Source organism: Paramormyrops kingsleyae, chromosome 9 (genome assembly GCF_048594095.1).
Source record: "Paramormyrops kingsleyae isolate MSU_618 chromosome 9, PKINGS_0.4, whole genome shotgun sequence".
NCBI lineage: Eukaryota > Metazoa > Chordata > Actinopteri > Osteoglossiformes > Mormyridae > Paramormyrops > Paramormyrops kingsleyae.
In genome coordinates, this window is record NC_132805.1 from 29,357,996 (window position 1) to 29,370,533 (window position 12,538).

At 49.2% G+C, this 12,538-nt stretch overlaps 1 protein-coding gene across 9 annotated transcripts in view; it reads right to left on the minus strand.

Annotated features, from left to right (window-relative positions):
- Positions 1-12,538, minus strand: part of LOC111844420 (triple functional domain protein-like) — a 99,561-nt gene that overhangs the window by 22,380 nt on the left and 64,643 nt on the right. For all 9 annotated transcript variants that reach the window (XR_002838388.2, XM_023812898.2, XM_023812892.2 and 6 more), the window contains 18 exons: positions 11,947-12,138; positions 11,303-11,452; positions 10,542-10,656; positions 10,342-10,457; positions 9,936-10,058; positions 9,243-9,437; positions 8,989-9,104; positions 8,522-8,588; positions 7,803-7,912; positions 7,645-7,714; positions 7,052-7,141; positions 6,200-6,292; positions 5,235-5,346; positions 4,896-5,086; positions 4,694-4,795; positions 3,671-3,810; positions 3,364-3,463; positions 1,860-2,109 (listed from right to left, as the gene is read on the minus strand). Coding sequence is in view for 8 of the 9 variants with exons in the window: in XM_023812898.2 (XP_023668666.2) it covers positions 1,860-2,109; positions 3,364-3,463; positions 3,671-3,810; positions 4,694-4,795; positions 4,896-5,086; positions 5,235-5,346; positions 6,200-6,292; positions 7,052-7,141; positions 7,645-7,714; positions 7,803-7,912; positions 8,522-8,588; positions 8,989-9,104; positions 9,243-9,437; positions 9,936-10,058; positions 10,342-10,457; positions 10,542-10,656; positions 11,303-11,452; positions 11,947-12,138 (2,332 nt within the window). In the remaining variant the exon portion in view is untranslated. The remainder of the gene's footprint in view (positions 1-1,859; positions 2,110-3,363; positions 3,464-3,670; positions 3,811-4,693; positions 4,796-4,895; positions 5,087-5,234; positions 5,347-6,199; positions 6,293-7,051; positions 7,142-7,644; positions 7,715-7,802; positions 7,913-8,521; positions 8,589-8,988; positions 9,105-9,242; positions 9,438-9,935; positions 10,059-10,341; positions 10,458-10,541; positions 10,657-11,302; positions 11,453-11,946; positions 12,139-12,538) is intronic.

Genomic DNA, 12,538 nt, shown 5'->3' on the forward strand with positions numbered 1-12,538 from the left:
TTTTTTTTATTAACTTGCTTTAAGAGTATCCTACAGCACAAATAATAAATATTACCGGATGAAATAGCTTTGATGTAGTTAGCTACTTTTTCTCTGTAGCTTGTAGCTAACTACTATATTAAAACAGTAGCTTGGCTGTAGCTCAGCTACTTTTAATCATAAGTAGCTTGTAGCTTGAAAAGCTACAGTTTAAAAGTAGCAGAGGTGGAAATTTCAGGTTCAGAAAGTACAAATCCAGACCAGGATTTTGTTTCAACCAACCAGTGGAGTACTCTGTAACTCTTTATGCTCAACTGGTTGGTTGGAACTAAATCATGGTCTGGATTTGTACTTTCTGTACTTTTTTTGTATAAATACAATGTAAAACGTATTCTAGGATACTTAAGGCATAAAGCAGGTCATACTGCACCCCCAAGCCTGGAGGTGTGAGGCCTCGTGCCATTTGATGTACATCTGCAAACATTTTCCCTTAAGTCTGAGGTCCATTATAAACTGCGTAATGCTGACTTGACGTCTAACGGCACAAACAAGCCAGCTGATGCAGAGTTAATCGGGGAGCAAAGTGAACGAGCTTCTCGTATTGACCACTGGACCGGCAGAGACACGGTGCGGCGATTAAGGTGGGAGGCAGACGTCTATGGGGAGTACAGTACACGGGTGCATCTTACGGACAAGCAATCGAGAGGCAGCCGTTTGTATTACGCAGGTACCGAGCAACGAGAGGATGGTCAGCTCTGTCAGACAGCGGCTCGCAGAAACCCAGGGGCTCGTATAAGCCTTTTAATCCACGATTTTACAAAGGCAACCCATCATCTGGACACTGATCTCTCCCAATCCGTTTAAGAAAAGAAAGAGAGAAAAGAGAGGCTCCCAAGCGCTGGCACGGAAGCACGGGCACACGGCGCGATTCCGGAGGAAATCCAGACTCCAACGCCTCAGCTGACATGTGCATGAGAACAGGAGGAACCCCCATCCGCCTGTCTGAAACACTCTGACTCCTCCATGATTAACTCCAACCCTAATCTACTGTGCCTCTCAATCTGATTGGAAGGCTTCCTTTGAGGAAGACGACTCCTCATCAATGCATTTGGTGAGGACGATGAGGGGGCATTTTACAGCTCTCCTCCTCCTCCTCCTCCTCCTCCTCCATCCCCAGGGTGCTGTCAGGTGTCACCTGGCATCTGCTCCCTCTCCTGGTCACAGCTTGCGCTGAGAATACAGCTTCACTCAGGATTCCACTGTGAAAGACGCGAAACGGACAGCAAAGCTGAATCACGGGGAGCTGTAAGGGGAGTGAAGACACACGCTACCCCCTTTGTCCTGCCAAACGGGACTGAATCAGGCCTACAAAGGGATGTGTCTTTCTGCCCAGAAGGATTCCTCGTGATGCACGGTTCCACGATTCAGAATCTGGAAAGGATTCTGGGTGGAACCTTCGGAGCAGCTCAGGCAAACGTAAACCTGTGATGAATCACCAGCCCTAACAAACACTGGCAGCTCAACACCTACGGTTCTGTCGTGGAGACTGTGCCCCCACCCCAGCAGGATTAACTCCACATTCGGTTGCCAGTGCAGACAGGACCAGACCATCACAAGGCACAGAGAGGGAAAATAAACAACCGTAACCCCAGCCAAAGGCCAGCTGGTTCCATCGAGAAAATCTCTAAAGAATGAGTTAGGGTTTGAGTGGGTGAATTCCAATCTGTAATGGATAGGTTAGGGTTCAGGTTTGGGTCGGGATGGTCCATTAGTTCCAGAAGAGGCTACGCCAGTCTCCGTGGTCAGAATACGCACCGAAAGCCTGGAAAGACCAGCACCACCTGCTGGCCATGGAGGAGATGAGACGAGCTGTGGCATACCTCTGTGGTTGAAGATGCCCTCCATCTCCATGCTGCTGCGGGAGTGGGCGATGCAGAGGGCGCTGCAGGGCACCAGGCCCTCCTGGGCGGGCGAGCGGTCAGTGGTTCGCACCAGGCACCAGTCGGGCCGCTCGTGGGGCCGCTCCAGCACCTCGACCGTCTGCCCGCGCCGCACCGTCAGCTCGTGGCTGTTGCCGTTGCTGGCCAGGAAGTCGTGGATGACCACGGTGAGCTCACAGCCGCCCGACAGCTGGGGAAGAAGGGGAGGGACACACAAAACCACACTCACTCACAACCGCAACATGAGCGCAAACACAACATCACCGTGTTCCCTGTGACTGAGGGTACATTGCCAGATTACTCTGCACTGCACATTTTAGCAAACCTTACTCTGTCGTTCCTTGATAAAATGTGACAATAAGGTCAATTTTAGAAGAGCCTGAACGGGAAATGCAAAACAAAGCAGGATAGACAAGAAAGCAACAACACGCTCCTTTTCTCCCCATTCGGAAGCTTTAAATCGAAGGGAAACAGAGCACGCCTCCTACGACTGTGATGCTTCTTAGTAGATTAGAGAGATTAACGCAAACACAGGCGGGCCTCTGTGGAGACGTACGTACCCACTGCTGTGGAGGCAGCGCTAAGGAGCTCAGCAGCTGAGCCACAGGACCCGCACGCTTGGTCTCCATCCTCTTAGACGGGCTGCAGTCTCTCATGCCCAATCCCGACAGCACGTCTCCCGAGGACTCTGTACGCGGTTCGGGGTGCGATCGTGGGCTTGGACGGGGTCAGAACTGCTACCGATCCGGTGTTAAAACTCGAGGGATGCTAAGACGGCAGAAACCGGGGGATGGTATATCCTCCCATCTGCGCGTACACCGTGCCTCTGAGCTTACGGGTGGCAGCCGTGCAGAGCTGGAGCGGTACCGACGCACTCACACATCGCCGACGCGTCACTACGCGCTTTTATAGGGAGCGAGCGATCTCACGGTGAGCAGACTGATTCCGCGAGACTTAAAGGCACAGCTCCCACATTCTGACATCATCTGGGTCCGTCTCTCGTCGGCGACGGCGGTTCACGGACACGGTCGTAAAAGGTGTTAATTTTGACATTCTGTGTTGCGGATTTTACCCTTTGGTTTCAGTTAAATTTGAATACAGTTTATATACGGCAAAGCAACAATGATATCTGTAGAAACCACAAAACCGTGCAAAAGCAAAATTAACAGTAGTGAACAGGAAGAACAAAAAGTAGAATTGCTGCTCTAAGAAGTATTTTTTTCTTTATCGGTCTGCATCTCCTCACACTAGCTAGACCTGAAAGAAGGTGAGATGCCCAGGTCCTTCACCCTTTTTCTCCACTGCTTAAAGCGAGAAACGCAGGAGCTTGGGAATCTCCTCAGGGCCCGAGGGAGGTCCTACACCCTGAAGCCGATCCTCAGGCATCGGGTTCAGCTAGAGCGCCACCTAGTGGTGATGTAGTTTCTGAGAGGGGATTCCTTACCTTATCACTGTCCAGGGTATTCTGGGAGGTGCGGGAGGCGATGGAGATGGTGTCTGGCTGACTGCTAGCATCACCCTGACTGTCCAGGTCCTCGCCCTCCCTGCAGGTTTGTTTATAAAATAGTCAGAATATTAATACTGCAGGTAAAAGGTGCTTCTCAACAGAAAAAAACGTGTAATAAAAAGCAAAGCTGGCAATTATTGCATTTTACTCAATTAGACAAGAGAAAAAGCTGTTAATGCAGCTTCAGGACTTTTTTAGGGCACAGGGCACTTTAGGAATCCCAGTATTAAAGCCAGCAGGTCACCTCCTGGTCCTGTGCTTGGTGGTGGCTGTTTTGGGGATGTGGATGGGCTCCTTGAGCGCCCCCTTGAGGTGGATGGTCCGCTCCTGGATCACCTCTCGAATGTGCTTGATCCAGTCCTGTTTGTTCTCCAGGCTGGAACCCTGAGGGAACCGGGAGCCCAATATGAACCCAGTCTCGCTCTCTGACATCATCTCCAGATACAGTGACCACACCCCTTTTCACCCCTGCCTCATTCGAACATATTAAGCTTAATTAGTTTAACTAGCTTAGCATGGATTAAACAAACTAAACTTCACCATTTGCAAACATTGGAGACATTAATGACACGTGTTTGGGGGACCAGATAACTGCTGGCAATCTGTGAAATCTGCGCGTTACAGTTAACGGTGAGATTTGCATATGAGTCACTCACCCAGCCTTTAAGGGCGTTCGGTGGTGTCATCCAAAGCTGTCACTTACATAAAAGTCTGATTAAGAAGTGAGTGTCACAGTGCCATTCAAGCTGTACAGTGTAAAGACCGGCTGCCGTATTGTAAGCGGAGGCAGAAACGGTATGAAGGCGAGGAGGAAACTTATTTACATAGAAGGAGCAGGAACAGTATAGGGTAGAACATAATAAGAGCAGTAAACAGGTCAATTTTGCAGTATTTATTAAGAGTAAGATGTGTGTGTGTGTGTATATACACCTGTCAGGCTAAGGTAAGATGAGATAACAAACTGTATTGATCCTGAGGGAGTCTACTGCATACAGCTGCAAGCAAGATAATACTGCAGAACAATGTACAACAACAAGGTACAGAGTTTTTAAAAATACACAATGTAAAAAGCACACCCTGAAAAAGAATATTAAGGAAATAAATGAATATAGACATATAAAACAAATTCAGAGGAGGTATATGTACAATAGCTATTTTTAAACCTAAAACTTATAAACCTATAAGGTAAAAAATAAGCACAGAGGTTTTTACAAAATGAAGAACTTATGCAAAAAAAAAAAACGTTTTAAGTGCTGATATTACTCACCTTCAGGACAATCTTATTGTCTGAGGTAGGAGTTCGCCCCACCCAAAGTGCAAATTTGCATGGATCACCTTCCACGTGCTCTGTTACTCCAAGCTCTGAGGTCTATGGAGAGGAGGAGATAAAAGAGAGTGGGAGGAGGTGCTGGAGGACGTTCGAGGTTTTCATGCTGAGCAAGGAACTCGATTAAGTTGAAGGTGCTTACGAAGAGCTTGCTCTTGTACAGATACTTGCTCCTGCCGCTGGAGTCCTTGACCTCCTTGCTGAAGACCAGCGACATCTCAAAGAGGAAGAGGTGGCGTTCACGGCCTTTGCGGATAAGGGTCTTGGGGTCCCACACTTGAAAGGACTCCTGCAGAATGAGCTCACCCTGAGACTCGATGTTCTCGTCAAAACCTGAGGAGAAAGGTGCCAACCAAACAGACCATCAAATCTGGGCAATAAAAAAAATTGTAAGCCAAGAGACCCATAAGGTGTGTGTAGGCTTGCATGGTCCTGCATGGTCCTGCATGGTCCTGCCTGCATGCGGTTCGCTGCCACTTGCCTTCCAGCATGCTGAGGTGCATGGCATCATTGGCCCGCTTGGGTACGCTCAGCATGACCTCCAAGCCATCCTTAATCTCCCCTTTCCCTTCCTCACAGCACGTCAAGAGCTCCTGAAACCCAAAAGTGGAATAAAACAAGTGAAGCCATCTTCATGAAAACATCCCTATAGCATTTCAATTGTATTTATTGGGCAAGTGCTTTTATTCAGAGTGGAAAACATTTTGAGAGTTCACGGGTAGGCAATCTCTGGAGCAACTTGGAGTTAAGGGCCTTGCTCAGTGCGCCAGCAGCTAATTCACTCTACCAGTCCTGGGATTTGACCTAACAACCTGCTGATTAATGGCAAAGCATCCCAACCGCCTAAGCCACAAACCACCCCCAACCAGAACAATCTTCATACAAACATTCCTGTAGCATCTCAAGAGTGCATTAAAGGAAGCCAATGCATCTTCATATAAACATTCCTACAGCAATATTTCGTATTTCTATGCAACATCACTCATCATAAATGCTACTTCCTTCCAGGACTCACTAGCACTGACAAATCATCTTATTTTTTTAACATCCCTCAAATATAAATAGATGAAAATGACAGGGAGTAACAGCACCCATAAAACACTGGCTGCCAATCAGGTTCCCATCATTCACGGTACAGCTTCCACTGGGTAGAGATCTTTCACCCAGCTGCTTGTGAACAGTGGAAGGTAAAAGATGGTCTGTGTTTTTACAGATTCTACAGGGTATGTAGCTATAAAATCAGTTGACATCTGGCTGTACTTAACCATGCTTGCACCGGCGTGCATCTCAATCCAAACCAAAAGGCTGAACAATCATATAAGCAGCGCGTCTGGAATAAAACTCTTCAAGCAATAACAGAAGGCGAGCGTAGCGCCCTCGATTAGTGCTAAGGACTGCCTGGGACCGCCCAGGACCGCTCTGGACCGGCCTGGGCCGCCCGCCCACCTTTAGCAGGAGCTGGTACTTGGTGATCCGCTGTACTGGCTTGATCAGGTATGAGGAGATGGAGTTGGCCAGCCTGTGTCTCTGCTGAATCTCCTGCAATGTGCACAGAAACGGGAATTCATGGAAACAAGGAAGGGAGTACTTGACAAAAACATACATGAACACACACAGAAATCCTAAACCTAACCAAACCAAGAGATTCCCAGCTTTTCCCCATTGGCCGATGCCAGGCAGTGGTCACACCTAGCAGCGGACGTGGGTATGTTGGGCTTATCACCACCACCAGACATGATGCCCGGGGCAGGAACAAGGCGGGGCAATGTAAACAAGCCACAGGGGCTCATACACAGAGCCTGTGTGCCGGCGTTTCTTTAAAGGTTTGCATCATTAAACTCGTTAGAGAATAAGGTTATTGCGGCCATTAAACACGGCAGGCAGTGCACATGTGTACGTTCGGTTTCTCATCATCGAAGCGACCCCGGGGGGCGCAAACACAGTGGGGGTGATGGGAATGAGCCACGGGAAGGGGCAGGCAAAGCCTTGAAGCTCTGCATGTGCTCGGTAAACTCGTTAAAGATTATGCTTTTGTGACCATTAAACACTTTGCGATATGGCCTCCAGGGAGCCCATAAACATCTTAACGCACTTCTGAAACGTTGATGCACCAGCCCAGCAGCTCCTGTCGCACCACTGGGCCAAATACAAAAAATTTGGGGCGGGGGGTGTGTGTGTGGAAGAATAATAAAGACAAGCCGACTGCTGATTTCCTTTTACACTGAATTTATACCGGTAATTACACAAGATAGTTCACCTTTTACCCCAATTCCGTAAGGCACAAAAAGTGCAACTCACATCAAAATAGGAGCCGGCGTTTTCCAGGATGAGTTGAGTGGAGTCGGGTTTGTTCCTGCAGTAATTCACATACATCTGAAACTTATCAGCCTGCAAAAAAGACAGGTATTCATCATCGACACATACCTTGCATAAATACTGCTGTAATATCCACGTTCCAACTGCTTATCGAGCTGAGGGTCACATGGAGGCCTAGTGCCAATCCCAGACCACACGGGGGGGGGGTGACTACACCCTGGACAGGATGTACCGCTGTAATATGACATCATTAACGTTTTACGCACTCGATTTTATTATGATTAACTACGAAGGTGAAAGCACTGCGGCTGCAATTCTCAGAAAAATAAAATGCATCCTCCTGTCATATCAATAAAACTCTATTACTGAGCGCGCTCCAAAGAGCAACTTATAGAGCAAAACGTGAAACTCATAGCTAGGATAGTTTGGCCCTGCATTGAACTGCCTGCTGTGAAGGTGAATAGTGTAAAAGCTTAAAATAATAGCTTTTGGCATCAGTTAAGCACAATAATTACTCAATTTAATATGAGGGTCAGAGGAAGGTTTGATCTTCAGTGAAAGAATGCTGGACTAACCCAGGTCACAAAGCAATGGCCCACATCTTCAGGCAGCTGCTCGTACTTCTCCAGTTCCTTCAGGAATATACTTTTGGGAGAGGAACAGAGACATCTGCTTAGAAAGTGTCCATCATATGTGGGACCACATTGTCTGTCCTGGAGGTAAACAGACTCACTTGTGGTGGAACTCGTAGAGGTCCTGCATGTTCCCGAAGATGATGTGCTCCTTGTTAACAATTCCTGCAGGGACCTCCTCCACCCCGCTGGTCATCTCCCACAGGTACGTCTGCAAGCGGGAACCTGCCGTGTTAGCCGAACCGCAACCGCGAAGGACCGCGAAGGAGTGCAATGGACCCCAGTGGACCATGAACAATGTCACTGAGGAGACCCTACTGCTTTCATGCGAACTGTGTCATGTGGGTCCCTTATGATTCACTGGGGGTGTCCAACACTCCTACACCCCCATCATTTACTATGGATGTCCCCATAATGGCTGGTGCTTAGTTCAACAGGTTAGCCATCAATGCTTGAATCTCAAAGGTAATTAGTTCAAATTCTGTGGCTGTCAAAGGAATCAAATCCCTGCTGGACCCTCCGCTAAGACCCTTAACCCTAACTGAATAAGGCTCTTAACCTCTTTACCCTGTGCCCTTACCTCAAACACGTTCAAACTCGCTCACTAGCTCTCATGGGGTGAGGGTAAACGACTGGCTTTCGTCAAGGGGATTAAAGAAGCACCTTCATAGATAAAATCGTCTGGCATTTAACTGACACTTACACACATACATCACGATAACTGACTTCACTGAGAAATCAGACAGTAAGTTATACTCTCTTACTGCAGCAGACAGTCATTAATTTAGACGCTCACTTAGCGTGGTAGGGCAGTACTTACATCCATGCATTCTCGGAGGTCTCTCACATAGGCTTTTTCTGTCTGAATCAGCTCGGCCATTATGAAACTGGAAAACAGCGTCCGGCAGTGAGCGACATGTACGTGACACAGCCGAGGCGACAAACTTGTTCATTTGTGCAACAACTGAGATCACCAAGCGCAACATGATAGAGTCTGGACCTAAGGAACGCTGTGGCTTGTCGTTATGTAATGGCAGGTCGTACGCTAGCGATTAGGGTGAATGCATGGGGGAAATGGCATTAGATGGCATTTGGGGAAGACGCGGAAGAAACAGGATTGTCAAACTCCCGTTTAAACAGGACAGCAGGAGGCCGGGATCTGCCTGCATTTCTGATGCTGCTCTTGCGTGAGTGAACCTGAGAGCTCAGAAACAGACTCTTCAGTCAAAAGAGACTGAACGCGGGGAGGCTCAGCCACTTAACACCTGCGCCGGGCTGGACACCTACTCCTTCCTGCGGGCCGACTTGCGCTTCTCCTCATTGAGCTCATGCGCCGTGTCCCGCAGCTTGACCTCCGACCCCGGGGCGCTGGCTGGGATGATGTCCAGCTGCAGGTCTTTGCTCTGCGATTGGACAACCGAGCGCGTAAGCGATCAAAACGTTAAGACACGGAAAATAACGCGGCCCTGAGGAATCGCTGCCCGCTAAGGTGAGGCAAGACGGTCGCACACAAACATCCGCACGCAGACACGTGCACGTACCGATTTGTTGGAGTCCGAGGAGATGCCCAGCGCCTTCTCCAGGGACGTGCGGTACTTGTCCATGCGTATGGAGAACTCCCGGTATCGCTTGTCCACGGCGGAGACCCATTTCTTAATCTCCATGGCGTGGGCGTGACCCTTATCACAGAAGCCATCTGCCAGCTGAATCAACAGCTTCACCCGCTCTTTGGTTTGCTGTCAATACAAAGACAGGAGGAGATTAAAATGGCAGAGATGGGGACATCGGCAGGGGAAACAAAATACAACACCAGTGCAAATGAAGAATACACCCCAGGGCGTAATGACCCTGAACCCTACACGAGCCAAAACGTCAAAACACGACCCAGGGAGCCACTACCCAGGTAGCCTGGTGGGCGCCCTAATGGGGAATCTTCCTCAGCGGCATGAAATGGATCTGTGAACTTGCACAGCCAGCATAACGTTCTGACATCATTAAGAACAACATTCCCATAACTTTGTTGTAGGGTTATTACCCCAGTCAACATGGAAAAGTCCTGGAATAGAGCAGGCAGACATGTGATAGCCAGAACATGCAATTACTTCACCTTCTAACAGAACATCTCGAAATCGATCTTGGTCCTTAAATACTTTAAATCTGTTCTCCAATAAAACACAAAGATTTTAACAGTTCGCACAGCGCCCTGTGACATCCCAGGGGACCGGCAAGCGCACCTTGGCGGTGATCTGGAAGTCCTCGTGCTCCTTGAGCAGCTCCTGCGTGTGGTGGATGCTGGAACCTGTGGAGGAGTGGGTGGACAGGTAGAACTCGCCAGTGTCGTGGATCCACTCCAGGGCCTGGGGACACGTAAAAACAGGTTTGACATTGTGAAGAGCCACTCTGAACCTAGAGGGGACCAAAACCACGGAGGAGCAAAGCTTGGGATTCCCCTTGAGGACCGAAAACCTTCTGGTATGCAGGAGTTGGAAGTCAACATTTAAAAATTTTTTTTTTGGATTTCGTTAGAGTTTAGCCGGGGGTGGGGGGGGGGAGGTGCTCGATGATGACACGATTGCATCATGTGCAATAACTGTGACATGCATCATTAAGCGTGCTGAGTTCCTTCAGGCTGGTGCGTACCTGCTTGGCACTGCGCTCAAACACCACGTACTGCTGGCACTGGTCCAGCCTCCTCTTGCGCATGGTCCAGAAATGAAGGACACGGTTCTCCCGCTGCAGCAGCTCATTCAGGATGTCTGCCGGGACACGGGAGGCTGTAAACGGACCTGGCTGCATATTCGGGAGCGGGAGGGGATAATGATCGAGTGGCCAGGCTTTACTTTTCACTTGCTGCTCCGGAGCTTTCACGTGGGCCAGCATCCCTGGCATGTTGACGCTGTTCCGGTGCAGGTACTTGAGGAAGACGTCTGCGTTGCGTCTGGCCAGCGTACATGCCTAGCAAGCGAGAGGCATGCGGTGAGCACGGCTGTCATTCAGGTGCGTCACCCATGGCGATAGTGGCACCGTTACATAGCACCAGAAATGCTAAACTCTAGGAGCAGAGTGTTTGGGGTTAAAACAGCCATCAATTCAGCTTCTTCCCATTTCTTCTGGATGGGGGGAGGTCTCTCCCAGGCAGCGGGGGGCACACGACACCCTGGATGGGACACTCTGGATGGGACACCTTAGATGGCATACCAGCCAATCACAGGGCACAGACACATACAATTTGGGCTATTTATAGACGCCAATCAAACTGCAGGTCTTCGGACTGCAAAAGGAAACCAGAGAGCATGGCGGAACTTGGTTGGAATCACACAGAGAGCAAAATACTATTTCAGGCAGCCGGTTTCACAAGTAAGTGTTTGGTTGAACATGCCATTATTACCCAAGTAAACTAACTAATGACACAACTAGTTCTACCTCAGATGGTTCTTCAGAACAGCGCTAACTCACTAAAGTCTTGAAAAAAACAACAAATACACCACATTCGACAGCCTAGATTTTTGCGAATCTGAATGTGAAGTGACATCCGAATCAGTTCTATAAGCCAGAAGACTCCCGGAAGCTGCCCAGAGGGGGTGGCAGAGACGTGTTCTACCTTGAGGAAAGCCTCCTTCTGCTCGAGGTGCTTGCTGATCATGGGTGTGACGTGGTCCGTCTCGCAGTTGGGCCCCAGCTTGTCGGCCCCCCCACACCAGTCCTCCTCACGCTTGTACTCCTGTTCCAGGCTCTCCAGCACACTGCACACCTTGGGCACAAACATGTCGAAGCATTACTTACCCAGAATGCCCTGCTCCATCCACAACTGTAGGGGACCCTAACCCACCCATGTCAACAACAGCAGCATTCAGAAAATTACTTTTTACTAAATCTTCTCAACGCCCTGCTGCTGTACCACTGATTCTCTCATCTCATCTACCCCTTGTTGGCCTTTGAGGATGGACTCTTGCTCACTGGGGGCTTTGGGTGGGGATGATGTCAAGTGCTTTGAGACAATGTAATGTCAAGAAAATGCGCTATACAAAGGAACTGAACTGAATTCAATTGAACTGAATTCTCAAAGCTATTGCAAACAGCGGAAGACTGATGAACATTCACCTAATTCTTCTTAAACTATTAGAAGTTTGTCTATGGGAAGAACAACAGCAATGAGCCATGAGCTGTTTGCATCAGTCAGATGTTCAGGCCACAGTGTCAGGCAGACATTAAACGACCTCAGTCGCCAGGGAAACAGGCGCTCACCTGCTCAGACGTCTTGTAGAAGGCCACAGACGAGTTGACGAGTTTGAGGCGGTCCTCCATCTTGAGCATGAGCTGCTGCCAGCGGGATGCCACCTTCTCGGCGCACTCGCGGATCATGTCCATGTCGTAGTGGTTAGCCTGCAGCAGAGCCTCAGCCTTCTGCTGCACCTGCAGGGCGCTCTGGTGCGTTTTCTGGGGTGGGAGAGTAATGGTGAGTAAGAGAGAGTAAGGGCTAGTATGAGGGAGTTGGGGAGAGTATGGAGGAGTAAGGGGAAGTAAGGGGGTGTAAGGGAGAGTAACGGTGAGTAAGAGAGAGTAAGGGCTAGTATGGGGGAGTTGGGGAGAGTATGGAGGAGTAAGGGGAAGTAAGGGGGTGTAAGGGAGAGTAACGGTGAGTAAGAGAGAGTAAGGGCTAGTATGGGGGAGTTGGGGAGAGTATGGAGGAGTAAGGGGAAGTAAGGGGGTGTAAGGGAGAGTGACGGTGAGTAAGAGAGAGTAAGGGCTAGTATGGGGGAGTTGGGGAGAGTATGGAGGAGTAAGGGGAAGTAAGGGGGTGTAAGGGAGAGTAACGGTGAGTAAGAGAGAGTAAGGG